The following is a 21,941-nucleotide window of genomic DNA, read 5'->3' as shown; positions in this document are numbered from 1 at the left end:
AGAAGATTAATGTAGCCAAGTAGATTCCATGAAGTTTAGAAACACAGTTTGTGTGATTTGATTTGCATATGTGTGTATGTTTTTAAAGGCTGCCCACACAAGCCAGATATGGCATTTATTTGTTTTTTGTTTTAAGTTTAAGAGGCAGTAAATCTTGGTTAACTTTTAAAAAATAAATTGTTGAGTAATCAACATTGGGTATGGGCCAGCTCACATTCTCTAAATGTGTGTTCCACTGATACCAATGAACTGCAACTATTCATTCCAACTAAAAATTCTACATAGATTTGATTTCACTTTAATGGCCCTGATCTCACTCTTCTCTTAAGCATATCTCTGAAATGTTTTCAGAAGTCTTTGTTTAAAAATTGTTCTTTGATTGTTCTTATGTGACCAGCTTCACTAGTTAAAGTGTTTTACCAGGATTGCATGGATGCTTAAGATGAATGAGGCATAGGAACTGCAGCAAGGTGGAAGAATTGGTAGAATTCACCATTCTTTTTGGCATGGTTTGGAAAAGCTCTGTGACCTGTAGAGAAGAGGAAATTGCTCCAGCAACACAGGACCAATGAGAGTAGTGCTCAGTACCAGCCAGAAGGAGTGAGGCCTTGGAAGCAGGAGTCAGTTGAGATTTTAACAATTGAAAGCTGGAACCTGAGAGTGAAAGAGAAGAGCTAAAGGGTTAAAGATTCAGTTGGGCTCAGGTCCTTTAATGTCTTTCAGGCACTGAGTGTAAAGAAGTTATAATATTCCATCGGGTTTTCTGGGTCTAGTATGTAACTAAGTTGCCACATGGTACTGTATTTATTCTTGTATGTAATAAAATTGTTTGGGGGATATATTTCCCCTCTCAGCAGCAGCAGCAACAAAAACAACGACTCACTGGAACTTGTGCCACAACCATAATCTGTTTGAGACAAAGAACTGGTGGAATCACAAACCTGAAAAGGTCACTGAAAATGAACACGTAAAACTACTCTGGGATTTCCGAATTCAGACTGACAAAGTTTTGGATCACAATACTCCTGACCTCACAATTGTGGAAAAAAAGGAAGTGTGGATATCTGATGTTGCAATACTAGGTGACAGTAGAATTGATGAGAAGCAACTGGAAAAAGTTACACGATACGAGGATTTAAAGATTCAACTATAAAAACTCTGGCACAAGCCAGTAAAGATGGTCCCAGTGGTGATCAGCACACTGGGTGCAGTGCCTAAAGACATTGGACAGCACTTAAAAACAATTGGTGCTGACAAAATCACCATATGTCAGCTGCAAAAGGCCACCCTACTCAGCTCTGCACCCATTATTCATCGATACATCACACAGTCCTAGATGCTTGGGAAGTGTCCAATGTGTGATTTAATACAAAATCCAGCATATTGATCTTGTTTGCTGTATATTACTGTTTTTGTAAAAGCTCAGCTGGAATGTATTCCACAGGTTAGAAAAGGCAGCACCCAGTCCAAAAGAAAGCCACCATGGTTAACAAGAGAGGTTGAGGAAATTATCAGAAAAAAGAAAATGTCTTTTAGAAAATGGAAGTCCAGTTTGACTGATGAAGAATATGAGAGGGAACACAAATGGTGGCAAAAGAGAAGCAAGTTAGCTGTAAGGGAGGCAAAAAAGGATTATGAGGCATGGCTGCGAACATCAAGACCAGCAACAAACAGTTTTTCAAGTACATCAAAAGCAGGAAGCCAGCAAGGGAAGCGGTAGGCCCGTTAGATGACAAAGGAGCAAAGGGTGTGCTAAAAGATGGCAGGGAGATTGCAGAGAAGCTGAATGAATTCTTTGCATCTGTCTTCATAAGAACATAAGAACAAGTCAGCTGGATTAGACCAAAGTCCATCTAGTCCAGCTCTCTGCTACTCGCAGTGGCCCACCAGGTGCCTTTGGGAGCTCACATGTAGGATGTGAACGCAATGGCCTTCTGCGGCTGTTGCTCCCGATCACCTGGTCTGTTAAGGCATTTGCAATCTCAGATCAAGGAGGATCAAGATTGGTAGCCATGAATCAACTTCTCCTCCATAAATCTGTCCAAGCCCCTTTTAAAGCTATCCAGGTTAGTGGCCATCACCACCTCCTGTGGCAGCGTATTCCAAACACCAATCACACGTTGCGTGAAGAAGTGTTTCCTTTTATTAGTCCTAATTCTTCCCCCCAGCATTTTCAGTGAATGCCCCCTGGTTCTAGTATTGTGAGAAAGAGAGAAATTTCTCTCTGTCAACATTTTCTACCCCATGCATAATTTTGTAGACTTCAATCATATCCCCTCAGCGCTTCCTCTCCAAACTAAAGGAGTCCCCAGCTGCAGCTCTCCTCCTTAGGAAGGTGCTCCAGTCCCTCAATCATCCTGACTGCCCTTCTCTGCACTTTTTCTATCTCCTCAATATCCTTTTTTTTTGAGATGCAGCGACAGAACTAGATACAGTACTCCAAGTCGCGGTCGCTTCCTGCTTTATATAAGGGCAGAAACCAATCTTTGCAGTTTTATTATCAATTCCTTTTTCTAATGATCCCCAGCATAGAGTTTGCCTTTTTTACAGCTGCCATGCATTGAGTTGACATTCCCATGGGACTATCAACTAAGTCGCGTAAATCGCTTGCCTGGTCGGTGGCTGATGGCACTGACCCTGTAGCGATAATGTGAAGTTTGGATTTTGCCCCTATGTGCATCACTTTACATTTTGCAACATTGAACTGCATTGCCATTTCTGAGCCCACCCACCTAATTTATCAAAGGTCGCTTGGAGCTCTCCATAATCCCTTTGTGGTTCTTACCACTCCTACATAATTTGGTATCATCTGCAAACTTGGCCACCACGCTACCCACCCCTACTTCCAGGTCATTTATGAATAGGTTAAAGAGCACTGGTCCCAAAACGGATCCTTGGAGGACACCACTCCCGACATCTCTCCATTGTGAGAACTTCCCATTTACACCCTCTTTGTTTCCTGTTTCTCAACCAGTTTTTAATCCATAGGAGGACTTCCCCTCTTATTCCTTCATTGCTGAGTTTTCTCAACAGTCTCTGGTGAGGAACTTTGTCAAAAGCCTTTTGGAAATCCAAGTAGACAATGTCCACCAGTTCACCCCTGTCCACATGCCTGTTTACACCCTCAAATAACTCTAGTAAGTTTGTAAGACAGGATTTGCCTCTGCAAAAGCCATGCTGACTCTTTCTCAGCAGGTCTTGCTTTTCTACATGTTTTATAATTTTATCTTTAATGATAGATTCTACTAATTTACCAGGAACAGATGTCAAACTGACTGGCCTGTAATTTCCCGGGTCCCCCCTAGATCCTTTCTTAAAGATTGGTGTGACATTGGCCATCTTCCAGTAAGTTCCTCACCAGAGACTGTTGAGAAAACTCAGCAATGAAAGAATAAGAGGGGAAGTCCTCCTATGGATTAAAAACTGGTTGAGGAACAGGAAACAAAGGGTGGGTGTAAATGGGAAGTTCTCACAATTGAGAGAATAGAAGTGGTGTCCCAAGGATCGTTTGGACCGAATTAACTGCTATTCATAAATGACACAAAGTAGAGAGGCTCAAAGACTGAATGTTCAAATTATAGGTGTGAGAACCCTGAAGATGGCGGCGAACATTAGTGAAACTCAAATGGCAAATGCAGTTCAATAATAACAAAATGAAGTGATACGCAAACAAACACATACCTTGTGAAAGGGGTCAGTGTATCGATCTGAGACCAGAAAAGTTTGGGCGTGTGATTGACTCAGTCCCCATGAAGATCGCTCAATGCATGACAGCTGTATGAGCAGGCTTTCTATGCTGAGGATCATTAGAAAAGGGAATCGATAACTCGCTGCAGGCTCATGCTATAAAGCAGTGGTGCGTGCCAGAAAGTACTGTCCAGTTCTGATGACGCATCAAAAGATATTGAGGAGATGCTGAAAGAGCAACTGGAACCGGTTTCAGAACACCTTCCTGAAGAACTTCTGGCGTTGTTGGAGCCCCGGAGGCGTGAAAAGAGATATGGTGAGAAGTCTACAATAATGGGGTAATGTTGACAGAGAGAAATTTTTGCTCACAATACTAGAGGGCATCCGATAATGCTGGAATTAGAACAATAAAGGAAACATTTCTTCGCGCAGCGTGTGTTTGGAACGCTTTCCACGATGATTATAACTGGATAGCTTTAAACTGGTCGGAGGAGAATCATTCATGGCTACCAATCTTGATCCTCACTGATGAGATTGCAAATGCCTCCAGTGATGTTTCTTTAACGCGAAGGCCTGGATCTATGTGAAACTCAAAAACTGGTGAAACCACTCTGCGGCACGGCTGAACAGATGAACTTTGGTCTGGTCAACAACTGATAACATGTTCTTATGTATCAATAAAATAATAATAATAATAATAATAATAATAATAATAATAATAATAATAATAATAATAATAATAATAATAATAATAATAATAATAGCAGCGCTGACCGATTATGTGAACGAAAGTTAAGAACAGGCATTGATTGAAGTAAAGAACAGACATTTGCTGAAGACCAAGAAAACCAAACAAGAATACAGAAAAAAATGTGATTAAAATGAGGACTGAAAGCTGGCACAACAAAACTCTACATGGCCAATTCCTGGAGAAGATCAAGGACAAGGTGGACAACAAAAGTACCTGGCTGTGGCTAACAACTGGGAGTCTGAAAAAGGAAATTGAATCCCTGATTTTAGCCACTCAAGAGCAAGCCATTAGAACAAATTCAATCAAGGCCAGAATTGAAAAATCCTCCGATGATGCAACATGCTGATTGTGCAAAGAAGCTGATGAAATTGTAGATCATGTCCTCAGCTGCTGCAAAAAGATTGCCCAGACTGAGTACAAACAGAGGCACAACTCAGTGGCCAAGATGATCCACTGGAATTTATGCAAGAATTACAACATAAGAACAGCTAAGAACTGGTGGGAGCATTGTCCAGAGAAAGTAATGGAAAATGAGAAGGTCAAGATCCTGTGGGACTTTTGAATCCAAATGGACAAAGTGTTGAAATACAATACACCAGACATCACCGTGATCGAGGACAAGAAAGTGACCATCATCAGCAGGGTCATTGAAAAAGGACATGAGAAGCTCACTAGATGCCACTATTTGAAAATCGAGCTTCAGCATCTATGGCACAAACCAGCTGAGGTTGTCCCAGTGGTAATCGGCATGCTGGGCACCATTCCGAAAACACTAGGGCAGCACTTGAAACATCTTTGAATGGACAAAATTAACATCTGTCAAATTCAGAAGGCTGCCCTGCTGGGATCTGCACGAATACTACGTCGATACATTACAACCTCCTAGGCCTCTGGGTGAGGCTCGAATTGTAATGAAAGGCCATCAATCAGCTAAAGATCTGGCAGCTTTGAAATCTACAACAACAACAACAACAATAAATAATGTTCTGTAGTTCTTTTCTTTGTGAGTACTTTGCTTGCATTCATATTCAAATAAATTAAGTCAAAATTAATAATTATTGAACTATGTAATCTTGGTAAATGTACTAAATCGATGGATTCTGCTCTGTTTCTGAGGAGTAATAGTTTTGACAAAACGTGTTTAATTATAGTGGTTAGCACTGTCAATGCTTCATCATCCTCCTCCTAACTTTCTAGGCCCATATCTCACTTCTGCTGGTCTTTGTTAGTGACTTTTCCAGCATACAAAGAATTAGGATAAGAACTGCCATGTGAAAAGATTTGTTAACTGGCACAGTCAGCACTGTTAGCAGAAGTTGTTTTGACTTCCTGTAGACAGTTTACCTACTTTAGGTTTACATATATAGGAGAACAAAGTAGTATGTTAAGGTTGTAGAAACAAATAGAAAACTAGCAAAACATGGAGAAACCTTCTTTACTTTCTCTTTGCTTGCTATGGTTTTCTTCTTGTTGTTATTGTTTCTTGTTTTAATTTGCAGGGAATTTTATTCTGTTGGCTTTACCCCAAGCTCAAGGTGGACTGGGGGGGGGGGCAACAGTGTAAAATTGGAGCTGATCAGCCCAGCTGCTCAGTTCCATGCAGGGCTCAGCATGGCTTGGGTTGAACTTTAACTTGCAGGGTCAAAGCCTGCAGTTTAAAGCTGGAGCTGGGCAAGCTGAGCTCAGCATCAAATAGGCTCGCCCTGCTCCGAATTCCACATGTAGTCCGTCTGAGGCAAGTCTACACTGCCCAGCTCCATGGTCAACTGTGTCCTTGCTCCCAAACTCCCCATGGAGGGCACAGGTCACCAGTGCAACCCCCCATATGACCCAGCAAGCAGTACCCAGAGCTCCAGCCCTTCCATGTCCCCCATGATTATGCCACTGGCAGTATGTGCACCATTTTAAAACAGTAGCATCTCTAGATAATTGTTTCTAGTAGTATTTCTAGATAATTGCTGGGAGTTTGGTTGTAAAAAATCACGCATAACATGTATTTTATCAAAAAAGAAAGAAAAAAGGCCTTTATTGACACAGATACAATGATATTCTGTTTGATACAAGGAGGTAAAATAATGAAATTTTACTGTGTGTTAGTTTCAATCATTGTTTTGCATTGTTGCAGCAACATGAAGGAATTCAGAGTCAGATGCAAAATTTTACAGTGCCATATTTGAGAGTCAACCAGGGCCTATCTTGTGATAATTTCTGAACCTTATAAGAGCTTTTTTTAAAGAAAAGGGAAAAAAGCATGCATATGCCACAATAGCACAACTGTAGTTCTTGGCTATCAATGATAAAGTGACCCTAACTGGATCATACCAGACATCAGTGTTCTTCAGTTTTGATTGCATCTATACCTGAAAACCTGTGGAACCAATAATTCATAGGATTCATCTATAAATGTAAGGAGATGGAGGAAAAACTTTCTTGCAATGAATGTATCATTCTAATTTGATGTGTTGCTTCAATTTCAGCCTGTGAGACAGAAGCGGGCAAAGTTTGCCAGTTATCATTAGAAGAGCACATCCAACCTTTTAAAGACAACATGGAGAAATTCATTACTCAAGGTAACTAATCATTTGACTCTTTTAGGCATCATCAGAAGACTCCAAGAGCAATGTTTAAACATTGTGAATAAAGTCCCTTTTTATTTGGAGTCAAGGGCCGTATCTGCACGGCCCTTTCACGACGGCCTGGGGGCACCAAAGCCCAGGCGCCGTTCCACGAAGCGCCGCTGCTGCAGCATGGCAGCGTGACTAACGCCCTCTTCCCTCCCCAGAGCGTCAAGCCGCCCTAAACAACAACCCTTTAAAGGGTTGTTGTTGGGGAAGATCGTCTTCCTGCGGGCGGTGCAAACCGGCGCCCGGAAGCTCTCCCTCCCACTTATGGCGTCCTCCTGCATTAAGCCTACGAGTCGCGGCCACACTGTCCTCCAGGGACCTCCGGGGGTCGGAGGGCAGCGATGGGCGGAGACTGGCGACGCCCCGCAGGCGGCTGAAGACGCCGTAAGTGGGGCGGGAAAGGATGCAGAGGCGGCTCTGTGCGGAGCCGCCCTGCCTTCTGCTGGCCTCCCCGTTGCCTGCTCGCACGCTTGCGTGCGAGCAGGCTCCCGCCCCCACGCCGACAGAACTCCTGCCGGCGTGGGGGCGCGAGGGGGCCGTGCAGAAATGGCCAAGGTGTAGTTTAACTGAACCATTCTTTCATTTAGGATAAGCTTTACCTGTTTTCTGTATTTTGTTTTGAGTGATAGTAAATGCAGTTGTTACTGGTTTTTAAGCATCAAGTGATGAATTTTCGTTCTGTGTAGGAAGCTAAGTTATTTTTCTTGAAAATTTCATAGAACTGGAAGCTGGGGTTGTACTTTGACTTGTCTCCAAAGACATGGTAATTCTTTTCAAAGTACTCAAAAATATGCCATGTAGAGAACATCTGGTTTATTTCATTTTCACATTGCTTTTTTGAAAAGTCATGATTCAGAAACAAAATCTACTGAATCTCATAGAAACAAAAGTGGATTGCAGCTCATTTCTACTGGGTACTTCAGGCTTTATGTCCAGTGGTGGAATAAGTTCCGGTCCTCTGCAATCATGACTATGAATTTTACAGTGTTTTTCTTCATACTCTTTTTATGTGATTATTTTCTGATTCAGGTACTATACTTTGAGATAAAAGAAATATTTGAAATAAATGAATAAGTACTGTTTGACCTTTAAAACAGAAGAGAAACATCAAATAAGAAAGAAGTAAAAACACACTGGATATTTTGTAGGGAAATAAATCCTATGAGGGATATATTCATTCTCATATTCCTTCCCTCTCCAATAAATAATACAGAGACTGTTGTTAAAATCGGAACTTTTCAGCCTTCTGTACAACATTACATTGACGGTGGGACTGTATACTATCTCAGCATATGTATGTTCCAACCCCATGTTTTCTGTGATAACATGAATTTTGGAAAGCACTTGTAATCAAAAGAAAAATCAAATTAAATTGTACCCTTACATTCTACCTTGCTAGCAAAGATTTACTCAGTAGCAAAGATTTACTCAGAGACATGGCTTCTGCAAAACAATAACTGAGAGGTGCGCACAAAATTCTCTACTGTTGAATTTCTCTGCTGAGTTTGAGCTGCCCCCCCCCCCCCACTGGCACAATGCATCCAAACAGACCTGATCACATTTTAAATCTGTTCATCTCTTGAAAATGATTATTTAGTTAATATTTACATAACAATCTTTTCCCTCTCACTGGTTACAGTACCAAAATGCAAACTGGTGTGGGACTTGTGCAGCCAGAGCAACAGAAGCAGATTTCTGCATGCAAAATTGTATTTTAGATATGTTTACTTAAATGGAGATTTGTACATGCCTACATATAACCTCAGGGAATGATGTATGACATGCATTCATGCAAGAATTTTAAATGTCACACTGAATAGTGGCATAAAATACATAACCATCCTGATCTAAGGAAACAAAGCAGGATATAAATATTTTAAATGAATTAATTTATTTTTAGACAAAACAGCAAAAGGAGAATTCTAAATGGTACATCATTACAAAGAGTACAGAAATTCTAAACTATATATTAAAAGGATTATGTATGGACCAGTAATCAGACAAAAATATCAAAATAAAACCAGGGGAATTCATTCCCCACTACAAGGTATTTAAAGGGTGGGGGAGAGTTAAGCTCTTCTTTTCTCTTTACTGCGTGTCCCTTGTAAGTGTCTTTCTTATCCCAATATTATGAGGAAAATACTTAATAAGTGGAGGGTGGAGATCTCCCAGAACTACAGCTTATTTCCAGTCTACAAAGATTAGTTCATTTGGGGAAAATGGCTGTTTTAGAAGGCACAGCCAATTATTCACAATGTTTCCGTTGCGTGATGGGGTGAATGTTCATCACAGCAAGATTTCTTATACAAACGTATTTTCTAGAGCCCCGCTTTCACTTTCCATTCTTTGTGTGGCAAGCAAGACCACTTCTAGCACTAGCATGACTTTAATTTGCTCCACTGCCAGAGCGGGACAGATTTGCCAGTGAGCACAGCTTTGCAGTGGACTTCTTCCCTCCACCCGCAGATAGCCTACCTAGCTTCACCCTGCCATCCTTTCTTTTCCCCCTGTCCCCCCTTTCATGTTGTCAGCTCCTTAATGCCTTTCTAAATGCTTATCTCAACATAATAATAACAGAGAGAACTTTTCCAATAAATTGTGCAAGCGGGGTCTCTTTCACTCTACCTCACCTCCCCTGCTCTTCTTCCACCCTTGTTGATGATCAAGAGCACTTTTAAAAACTTTATTTCCAACCACACTTTCTTTTAAAACAAGCCTCTCTTTTGCCTGTCATGGCAGCAGCAGCAGGAAGAGAGAGAGTCAAGAGGGGTGGGGAAAAGATTTGTGCCTTAAAGGCTGATTTGTTGGGCAGAGTTAAGAGAACTGAGAGCCTGCGGACTTCAGCAGACAAACTGCACTGCAGACAGTGGGCTGCCTCCTCATGTTGAAACAGAGAAACACGAGGAGACCTCACTACAAGCCCACTGCAGAATGAAGAGTCCCAAGGTAAGCCTTCCATGTATAGTAGACCTCTAACTTCCTTACTAATCCTCCATCCCCTCCTCAAACTCCACCCTTGCCAGGAACCATCCTCAGGTCTTCAGGAATTCCCTAAGCAGTAGCTGGCAATCCCTGATGATTGGGAACCTTGTATTTCACTTGTTTACTTAGGTCAAAACTCAGCAAGCAGGACGTAGAGGGGAAAACCCATTTGGTCAAGTTCCAAACTAATGTTGAAATATTTGTGTTTATTTGCCTGGTCTGAGCTCAGACTTGGAAGAGTTCCTACAGGATTTCTCTTTCCAGCTTACTATTTGACAGGCTTTTGATCTCAGTATTTTTTCTAAAGGCTTTTGGTTGTTTACGTAGACATAATCGATGAGTAATTCCAACTTGACTGTGCGCACAAAGATCGTTTAGAAAAACTGAAGGGCACCTTTTGGCACTTTTTGAGGATTTGTCTGTTTATATAGCGTATCTTCTGGGGAAAGAAAAATGGAATTTTAAAACATTTTCTGAAGTTTAATTTCTTGAAATTAAAGTTGTCTAAGTAATTCTTTTAGTATACATTCCACAGATTTACATGTTCCAGTCAAGCTAATTATCTGATGAGTTGTTTGCTTTTCTGAACTTTTTAAATAAGATTCACCATTTCCGTCTAGAACTGATTATAAAAAAATCTTAAAATGAAAGAGCTTCCAGCATGTTAGATCCACAGAACTTCTAATGCCCCACAGATTTGGTGAATGGCATCTGATCCAGCCATCAGTCTGTAGCCTCCATGTACCAAGTGTCTAGCACAGGCACTGACTCACACGACACAGCATATAGATCAAATAGACCTCAGGCCCTTCTTTGTTCATTGTTTCTTAAATGGGATTGGTGTTTCTAAGATGGGGTTGGTATTTGCCCCATGTTAATGCTCAGTCAATATCCAGCCACTGCTGCAAGAGAAATCCATTTCTGGCATGCAGATGCAACATGTGATTGGTTGACAGTGCAGGAAGTATAAAAATCCTTTTGCATGCATCACCATTTTGGAGGAAACAGTTTTTAGTATCCTCCTCAATGACTCCATGTATGAAATTGCTTGCATTTTTTTTCTGCTGATCAACACTTCTGGTAGCACAGGGAGAAGGGAAACTGTGGATGGAACTACACATTATCTGTACTGCCTTGACTATTTCTCCAAGTTTCTTAACTGACTGAAGCCATAGGTAGCACACTTTCAGCCTGGGAATGCCCTCTCCCAGCAGCACAGACTTACACATGCAAAAAGCATGGCACAAGTTGTTTGGGAGAATGGGCTACCTGGGGAGAGGTAAGTGTTTTCTCCCTGCCCTCTAGTGCCCATGCCACCAATTCCCCTTTTGGAGGCAGCGCCACACCACTGTCCCTGGCAACTGCTCTCCCCCTCCCCGCTTTGGATTAGGCTGCCTATAACTTCTTTTTCCTAATGCCAGTGTTTCTTTGTTGAACACATCCTCTACAGTTTCTCTCTTTAAAAAAAATTGTCAGGGGAAAAACTTACAAAGTTTTCTGTACCATTATACAACATGCCTGACTTCCTGGCATCTCTTGCAGTGGTTCCTGGTGCATATTCTGTGAAGGATGATCAAAAAGATTAGGGTTGTCCTGATGTACAGGATTATCTCTGCCAAAAAGCCAACCTGCAGGGAGCCCCAGGGGAGCAGCTCGGAAGCACGGCGTTTCGCCACATAGGGGGACACTTGGCACCCTCACGTGATGAAACACCATGTGCCCGGGGACATGGGATAACCCATGTTCCCATAAGTGGTACACCACTGCCAAGAAGTGACCAAGAGACCACCCTTTGTTATTTCTATGGTACATCAAGGAGTTACCAGAAATTCTGTGGAGACCATGGCGTTTCCAATGATTTCTGGAGTTACTATTCTGGTGAGTACACAAGGTTACATTATTAAAACACTTTCTCACACCACTGCTCCAAAAAGTGGCAGACAATAAGTTGAGGGGGTTGTTCTCTCTCATACTGCTGGTCCCAGCACAACTGGCAATCCCAGGATAAAGATCTGGCCATGGGTGCCAAGCAAAATAGTCTAATATGTCACTTTCAGCACAATCTAATTTGTCTACTCAATTCTAGAAAGTGACCTGAAATAGTAATAAAAGCCATTAACGGTCAGGCCATGATCACAGCAAAGGACATAACCCCAACAATTTGCTCTGGGAAAATTTTTGAGACCTGTCATAACTGTAACAGCATATTTTTTCCCTAGAGTTTTCACCAAATCAATTTTTAAAAAGCTAAAACAGGAGCTCTAGGGTGGTGCTGTGGCTATAGCCACCATTTTACTTTAGAATTATTTCATTTTCCTGTATTTTAATTAAGGCAATAAATAATGTACTGCAAGGTTCAGGACAATTTACAAGTTGTCAGTATGTTTAAATGTATCTTCAGTAGTGCTGCTAACTACAAGAGATATTAATAAAAAAGTATTTGGTCTCATCATCCTCAGCAAAACTAGAATTCTTCATTCTGCTGGTGGGGTTGCCTTTGTCATCATCTTCCACATGTTTTAAAATACCAATCTGCAAAGAAGTTGTGGTGTTTGTTGTCAATTTAGTGTCAGATTTTCCATTTATATGCACACTTCCCACCATTTCTAACAGTCTGCTGAGGAGACTTTTAAAAACAATTTTCTATAGTATAAAAAATCTCTAATTTGTGTTTCAACACTTCAGATTAAATTCATGTGAATTTATAAAATATAGAAATAAAATATATATCAGTGAAATCCTATGCAAAGTTATACCCTTCTAATTTCAGTAATGTTGGTAGGTGTAGAAAGCTGTAATAGTATGGCACAGCCTATAGCATGGAAATTCAAAGTTTTTTTCCCTGACAATTTTTTGAAGGGAGAAACTGTAAAGGATGTGTTTAACAAACACTGGCATGAGGGGAAAGAAACAATTGTTTAAAGTGCAAATTGAATTAACATTGAAAAAACAGAGTATTATTACATGGAACTTTGAATTATGAGTTTAAAAATTCTCCCCCTTTGCCTTTAAAATCAGTTCTACCCTCTAGTTTGAAATTGCCTTTATATGATATTCAATGTGTGTATGTGTGAACATTTCAGAACCTAAACTAACATAGAAATGGATTAATCAAAACCAGTTATATATAATATATATATAATAAATATTAGCATACCTGAGTGGCTTATACAAGATACAGAATTCAGATAACATTAACATTTACTAGCTCAAATTTGGCTATGTTAGAAAGACACATTTTGTACTGAAGCATAGTTTACAAACTATACTATTGCTTCTCCAAATGTTATTTCAAATATGTTGTCCTGCGGAGCTACAAGGGAACAGGGGGGTGCACCATGCATCGGGTGCATGCCTGGGGGGGCATGGAAAATCGCCCCCAGGCACCTCCCCCTTTCCCACACACCCTGCGGCGCCTTACCGTGGCACCCCCCACCCCACTTCCCACACTTACCTTAATTTCTTTCCTTTTTCATAACTTTTTCAGGCTGCAAAAGGCCTGTTTGCAGTAAAAACGTCCTGAGGCCTTGGGGCTCACAAGGTCTCATGGGAAGTATAGTTCCCATCAGACCGTTTTTTATTGAGAATAGGCCTTTTGCAGCCTGAAAAAGTTCTGAAAAAGGAAAGAAACTAAGGTAAGTATGGGAAGCGGGGAAGGGGGGGCGCCGCAGTTGGGGGGAATTAGAATGTGCACCGAGCACAATTTGGCCCAGCTACACCTCTGGTCCTGAGTACAACCAGATGCATTAGTTTCCCTGCTTTTATGAGCTATTCAGTTTATGAGCTATTCAGCAACCAGTTTGTCATTATTGCTTTTATCAGTGAATATAATATTACTCATATTATTTATTAATTAATGGTGATTCTAAACAGTGTTACACCATTCAAAGTTCATTGACTTCAGTGGGTTTAGGAGTATGTAACTGTACTTGTTCTTGCACTGTAAGTAACCTGTCTGTCTTTAGTGTCGTGAGGAAATATACATTGGTTGAAAGTCTGTATTATTTGCTGCCTGTTGCCTCATGATTACTGGCATATGTAAATGGCTGTCATAGATTAATTACCATTGATAGCATTTTCCTGTCTGTCCCATTTTAATCTTCCCCTTCTTCCAAGGAGTTCAGAACAGCATATGTGATTCTTATGACTGACTGACTTTTATAATGCAGACAAATTTTATAATCCTCTGATCTAGTTTAGATTTTTTAGCCACAGATTTAAAGTACTCAGAGAGAGAATTATGACAAATGCTTAAACCTTATGATGGGTGGAATCATGCAGTCCATCAAAGAAATAAGCCGATGGTTGTATAACTTTGACACGTTTCCCTTCCCTCGGTAGTTCTTTTCATGCTCCCAGAGATGAGAGACCTATGTGGTCTAATAGCCACATAGGTCTGAAATGGGCATCCACAACTATGGAATGGATGAAGTTAATTTCCTCTTCTCGCCACTTTTTCACTGCATTTTCCCAGTTTACATGGCTATTGTCATTAACAAGAGTTAATGTTCCCAGTATCAGAAAGGATGACTCTTGGGACAGTAATGCCAAATAGATCTGTGACGATCAGTCTGTTTTGCTGATGGATCATAGTGTCCAACCAATTATTTGCAGGCCTGGGGGCGGGGGGGGGGGAGTTTCGTAGAATCCTAGAGTTGGAAGGGGCCAGGCCATCTAGTACAACACCCTGTTCAATGCAGAATGAGCCTAGAGCATCTCAGACAAGTGTTTGACCAGCTGCTGCTTAAAGACTTCCAGTGAAGATGTATTGTCGAAGGCTGGACACAGTATATAACAGACTTCTCTCTGTGATACACCTCTGAAGAAGCAGGTGAAATGTTAGGAACAAGGTCTACCAGAACACGGCCACACAGCCTGGAAAACCCACAACATTACAGTGAAGAGTTTACCACCTCCCTTGGTAGCAAATTCCATTCTTGCACAACTCTTACTTTAAATTTGTTTTCCTAATATTTACTCGGAACCTTTCTGCCAGTAATTTAAACCTATTCTTGTAAGTCCTCTCCTCTCCTTCCAACAGGAACAACTCCTTGCCCTCATCTAATTGACAGTTCTTCAGATATTTAAAGAGAGCAATCATGTCTCTCCTCAATCTCCTCTTCCCCAGACTAAACATTCCCAAGTCCCTCAGAGGTTCCTCATAGGGCTTGCTCTCCAGGCTGCTGATCATCCTCATCACTCTCCTCTGCACTCATTCCATTTACCATCATTTTTTTTCAGAATTCTGTAACACAGAATTAACATTTATAACTTTGCTTCATACAGAGTTAAACTATGATGTCTCTAATAGGAATTTAGTGGGCTCACATCTGCTAACCTAAAATAAATTTAAATGTTTTAAAAGCTCATATTACATTTTACCTGTTGTCACCATTCTTGTAAAGAGCTATTAAAAAAGCATTCTATAATAGCATCTCATCTCTGGGCAGGCCTTGGATCTTGGTATCATCTAGTTTGGCTCTCAGAAACAGCATTTCAGAAGGTTCAAATGGCAGTAGAGGGAAGACAGAGGCCCCTTCCACAAAGCAAATGTATAGTGGGTTGCAGTCGGGATAAAGTAACCCATTTTCCTGTTTTTGCATTCACATGCAAGCATGCAGGCTGCAATTGGAGCCCACGGAAACAATGCGGATTGCGTTAGCACCTTCACATGGAAACGTGTCTTTAAAAAAATTTACTGCCCACCAATGTGTAACTACGCAGGCATGTACAAATGAACCCCACAGCCATGCTGACGTCTCATGATACAAACATCTGCATCTTTATGATTACGCAGATGTAAGCTTTGAAATTTAAACAAAAAAGGACAATGGAGGTGAATAAAGCACCTCCTGCCTGGCCATTCACTCACAAGGGGCTGCAACCGGGAATTTTTTAAAAAGACTCGCTAATAGCACAATTCTAAAAAAACCAATTTGGGGAAAATAACACGGGGCACACTCGTTTTAGGGGCAGGATCTGTATGAAGTCCCCCCCCCCAAAAAATGTGTTTTTTAACCATTCTAAACACGTGTTTATTGGCCTATGCAGAGTTGGCCTGAGATTTGCTCAGTGAACTCACTCCATTTATGGTTCATTGGATCCAACCAGGATCCAGAACTAAAGCTCAACCAAAATCTTCATTCTCCTGCTTCCCCTTTTAAGAAGGGGGGCGCCTTTCCCCACATTGCCCAATTAGGTCCCTCTGCTCCACGCAGGAGAACCTACAGGTGATCCTTGGCCCAAAAACTATCCGGCTGGCCTCGACTAGGGCCAGGGCTGGCTCTGTCCTGGCCCCTACCTGGTGGTAGGAGGGAGGAGAGGGAAAGGACATGCAAGGGAAGGGACGGAGGGGTGGCATGCAAGGGAGGGGGAGGGGCCCTGGCATCTGGACATGGCCCACCCACCCTATGGAGGGAGGGGAGGGGTGACATGCAAGGGAAGAGGAGAGAGGGAGGGAAGGGGTGGCATGCAAGGGGATGGAGGGAGGGGAGGGAGTAATAGGTGGCATGCAAGAGAGCGGGAGGGGCATCAAAAGAATTTGATGCCATCATGTGTTTGCATAGATAAAATGGTTCTAGTTGTTAAGGTGGGGCCAATGCCATAAGTAAATACAAGATTTGGATATGAGTAAAAGAAAGGTTGATCTATCCTGGGGTTTTTGTTTTTTGGTGGCATGTTCAAACATAGCAACAAACAAAGGTTGAATCTGGAATATGTTCCAGACTCGCTTGGAGAATTCCTGCTCCCTTTTCCTTTTCTCCATGCACGCTATGAGGTAATTATTTACAACTGCTTTTATACTTGGTCTCCAAATGGATGGGTCTTCTAGGAATCCTGGATTGCAACAAGAGTGCAAATTATATTTTCTGACTTGATTGAACTAAAAAAACTATGGTTTGTGGCCAGTGTGGAAGTAACTAATTAGTTTGCAGCGCATACTTGAGGAGAAAATTACGCAAGCAATGCTAATGTTCCTTCAGGACTCTTTCATGGAGTGGTAAACTAAAGCATCACAAAATACATGGATGGAACATCAGTTCTAAATCCCAGAACTTGCAAATGCTTAGAGTACATCATTACATTTAATATGCTTGGACATTAAGCTATCAAGAGAAAATTTGAAATCATGTACTAAATACAAGAATTCGACGATGATTTTGAGCACTTTCTGATGTTTATGTGACAATTACAAGTCTCCATAGAAGATTAATATAATTTTTTAAAAAAATACTGATACTTGTATACATATCACTATATATCATATCTCAGATTGGTAATTGCTGTTTTCTTGGTAATAGTTAATATTTGTTTGCTAATAACTTTTCTTACGTTAAGTGATATAGGATTTTGGTTAGATCCCACTGAACAGATCCAGAAGAAAATTTTCCCTCTCTTTCTCTTTTAGGGGTGGGCTTCCCATTCCCCAGGAGCAGCAGTTTAGGGTATTTGAGGCTGCAGCAGAAAAGGGAAATGAAAGACAGGTGCAGAAATTCTGTGAACAGAAATCCTACCATGCACAGTGAATCTCAGTGGGATCCAACCCATAATTTGGACATTATGCCTGGAAAAGATGGTTATGCAATGTAATGTCAAACTGTATTAATCACAGTGGTCCATTTTCAGGCTGGTTGTAGTCAAACTTTGGTTGGTATTATCTCTGAATCTAATCTGTGTACAGTTCAAACCACTTCATCTCTGTTCTAGTCTTCTTCTTCAGCACTTAGTACAAAAGGTATCAGGGATAATTTCCACTGCACCCTTTTAAAGGTTGCTTTGAACAACTTGAGCTACTAATTCTCTGTAAGATTATCCATACTTTTTTCTACCTGGGAAATTGAGATTAAAACATCATTTAGAAAAAAAATGAGATGGCAAATAAACCAAACTGCTGTTGAATGAAATTTTGAAAGAAAACCATTAACAAAATCTGAGTGAAATGTTAATGAGAACATTAAACGTGTTAAGAAACTGTTAGAACAGTGGATTAGAAAGCTTTTTAATGAGAGTATTCTTTACCTCTACTGGGCTGATTTGTGCAACCAGGCATTTGATCTAACTGGTTGCATCCTGGTTTTTGGCATAGAGACTTTTCTTCTTAAACTTCTTAATGTAACTTCTGTATAGTTCAGCATTTTCAAGTCAAGGCCAAGTGCCCAATTTGAGTACACATTTAGAACTCAGCGCGGGCTTGTTTTCCCAGAGGTATGCATGGGAAGAATATTGCTACTAAAGAAAACAATACAGCATTGCATTTTGTGTCTTAACTTTCTCCTTATTTATTACAGCTAAAATTGACCATGAAATAGAAGAGAAATCCTTGGCAGAAACACATAAAAGGTGAGATGAAAATGTGTTTGATTCAATGTTCTACTCCATTTATATTTTTTTCCCTTGGATACTGCAAAAAACAAACTGTTAAAACACAAAGTGTGATCCCAGTTATTTTGGCTCAATTCAGTCATAATTCAAAGTGGGCTCATAGGATCCATCCTAGTCACAGTGTTTTCATTCTTCTCCACACTTTCTCTATAAAGATCCATCTGCTGTGCCAGCCTCCTTTGCAACACCTGCCAAAAGGCAAAACTTCATAGCATTGCTGTGTCAATTGGCTGGTGGTTCTGCAGAAATGAAAAAGCAGAACTCTCTCTCCGTAGAATGCAGCTACTGGTTTCACACCCTCTTATCTGCCTAACTTTTCAGATTTCCCACTGACTCAAACTGAATTGTAGTAGTACAATAATCCATGTATGCAAAATTGCTTTACACCCAAGCCCTCCCCCCACCCAGCCTGAGGAGGAGTTTGGATTTATACTCCATCTTTCTCTCCTGAAAGGAGTCTGAAAGAAACTTACAAACTCCTTCCATTCCACAACAGACACGTTGTGAGGCAAGTGGGGCAGAGAGAGTTCTGAAGAACAGTGACTAGATCAGGGGTAGGGAACCTGCGGCTCTCCAGATGTTCAGGAACTACAATTCCCATCAGCCCCTACCAGCATGGCCAATTGGCCATGCTGACAGAGGCTGATGGGAATTGTAGTTCCTGAACATCTGGAGAGCCGCAGGTTCCCTACCCCTGGACTAGATTAAGTTGAACCCAGCAGGCTTCATGTAGAGGAGTGGGGAAACAAATCCAGTTCCCCAAATAAGAGACCAACACTCAAGTGGAGGACTGGGGAATCAAATTCAGTTCCCCAGATCAGAGTCCACCACTCTTAACCACTACACCATGCTGTGATGTGCTTCCCAAATTCTGTCAATGCTGGCCTGGATGATACTACTTAATCTGTGGCCATGCCAACCATACCCAAGCAGGGCTGATTTACCACACAAGCCATTCTCTGCTCTCATGTGAAATTGGAAGATCTGGGAGACCTTTGAAAGTCTTGCTAACATTATGTGAGTTGCCAAGAAGGTTATATTAAACCAGCCATGGCTTTGTGGGACTTCCTCTGACTAATAACAGATGCGCATCATTCTGTTCTGTGTTTTTGAACACCCCACTTACATACAAAGGAAAGAAGAAAAAAAGTCAGTACTTAATAAAGTGGTTAATTAGATATTGCTTTAATGTGTTAAATTAACTTTACAGTGGAGCCAGTGCCCTATGTGTAATTCAGTATGGCTTTAAACACCACTGAATTTTGAGTTTTTACAGTCTTCCTTGTTCAACTTTTTATTTATTTTTTCCTCCATCTATTTTGTAACTTTCTTACAATCATGGCTTATTTTAAGAATTAATTTTACTAGGCAATGGAAAATATTTCCCCCCAGTAAAAGTCACATTTTCCAAATATATTAGAAATAATGCATGCATCTTTTTGTAAAATGTTCAGAGGCAGAACTGGAAATGTTCTAAAAATTATTAGCAAAGTTAGTGTTTAATTAAACATTGGCATGTTGTATAGGCTTAGGAATGACTATTGAGCTCAAGAGCTTGTTGTGACTCTGGTTAAAGGCTGTATATCGTCCTTACGCTGGGTGGGGAGAGAGATATTATAATGTCCATGAAGAAGGCAAGGCACTGTTTTCCAGTCCATAATAATTATATTATTGGATAGAGGAGTGAAAAGCTGGAATGAGAGCCTCACCCAGGAGTCCATTTACTCCCCTGATCAGGCCATCATCTCCTTCCCTGCATCCTGGCCCTTCTCCACCAGCTTCCTTAAGCTGCCTTTCCTTTCTTTCTCTAACTGTCCTTCTCCTTTATCAGGTTCCTTGCGTCCTTCCCCCTCTCACTCCTTTCTGGTTCTTACCCCTCTCTTTTTGTGTCCTCCTGCCTTCAATATCCCCTCTTTATTCATTTCAAGTGACCTTCTTGTTGACCAGATAGCATGTAATGCACATTAGCTGGGTTGGATAGCAATATCCACTCCTGGCCAGGAGAATCCTAGCTGAGTGAGTATGTGCTTGGTTCCCTTGGATGTGGCAGGAGGTTGTGCTGGCCAACTAGCTGATGGGTTTGCCTGTACCAGCTGGGGCACCTATGCTGTTCCCTCTGCTCCTCTACCATGGCTCATGAAAACTGGTAGCAGTAGTTCCCATCTGGCTAATGTGGCGTTGAAGGCTGTCTTTTTCCATAATAACACATTTGTGTAACATATGATGCATACTTCATCATCTAAGCAATTTTCCCTAGATCTTCTCTTTACACATTATATGAAAATGCAAAAAATGGATTTTTTACCCCCCTGTAGTGCCCCTCAACCTATCAATAACCAGACTTGGGTTCAAACAAAGTTGGTTTATTGATCAGAGGTAAACAGAATACACTCTCGCTTGGTCAGAACTAAAATGTCTAACAGGTTGCTTCTAGTTAATATCTCCACTTGCCCTGACTTACCCTTAGCACAGTGGTTCTCAACCTAGGGTTCGGGACCCGTTTGGGGGTCGAACGACCCTTTCACAGGGGTCGCCTAAGACTCTCTGCATCAGTGTTTTCCATCTGTAAAATGGATAAATGTTAGGGTTAGGGGTCACCACAACATGAGGAACTGTATTAAAGGGTTGCGGCATTAGGAAGGTTGAGAACCACTGCCATAGGTAGAATGATGGTGTATCAGGGAGAATTGACAAGTGAGTTACTGCTCTGCGTAGTGATGGATTAGATGCAGCTCAATTAATGTGATTAATGTGGTTGGATTTTTCTTTTTCAAGTGACTATGTGCCACACAGTGTCTATTTAATTATTAAATTGTATTTAACTGAGATTGCAGATCCACTATATAGTATGAAACAAAATGGTACACTACCACCTCTGTGATAGTGTGAAAATTCTGAATAAAGACGTTAGAAGTTTTGGAGAATTCCTAAAATGAGTAAGGTGTTAAGAACAATGCTTCAAGTGTGTTTTAGAAAAGCTTGATTGTTTAGCAGATGAGCTGAAATGGAAAGTTAATATTTCATGAGTAATGAAGACAAAGAAGAGGCCTGGAGATTGCATGAAATGTCTAGCTCTTCATTTGTCAGCAGTGGGATGTTTAACCGTTTCTGAAAGTCTGTATGCCTTTTATTTATTTATCACATTTAGTGATTTTAAAAGTGTCAATGTGTGAAATGTTTATTCAAGAAATGGATTTCTGGCACACGTGCAAAGAGAAAAGTGAAATGTTTAGCTCGCAAGAAGGGTATATTCTAAGGTCTCTAAGTAAGTATTTGGAGATGAGAAGAAATCACACAGGTCTGTGTTTATCCAGCTTCCAAATTCAGACAAGGAAGGCTCCAGCCTGGTATTAAAGCCAAAATGAGAAGGAATGTCTTCACTAAACCCCAAACAATTACACCACTCTCCGAACAATATTGATAAAGTGTGACAGAGAGAGACCTGGTCCTTTGCAGTTTGAATACTCATTGCTGACTTCATAGGTTGAAGTTGAAAATTCTGTCTGTTTGAGGGC

At 41.0% G+C, this 21,941-nt stretch overlaps 1 protein-coding gene across 1 annotated transcript in view; it reads left to right on the top strand.

Annotated features, from left to right (window-relative positions):
- Window positions 1-21,941, top strand: part of LOC125437511 (formin-2-like) — an 85,478-nt gene that overhangs the window by 28,293 nt on the left and 35,244 nt on the right. The window contains 2 exon segments of the mRNA XM_048505106.1: window positions 6,916-7,008; window positions 18,333-18,384. Of these exon segments, the coding sequence (XP_048361063.1) occupies window positions 6,916-7,008; window positions 18,333-18,384 (145 nt within the window).

Source organism: Sphaerodactylus townsendi, linkage group LG01, assembly GCF_021028975.2.
Source record: "Sphaerodactylus townsendi isolate TG3544 linkage group LG01, MPM_Stown_v2.3, whole genome shotgun sequence".
Lineage (NCBI taxonomy): Eukaryota > Metazoa > Chordata > Lepidosauria > Squamata > Sphaerodactylidae > Sphaerodactylus > Sphaerodactylus townsendi.
This window is presented reverse-complemented; position numbering and strand designations above follow the sequence as displayed.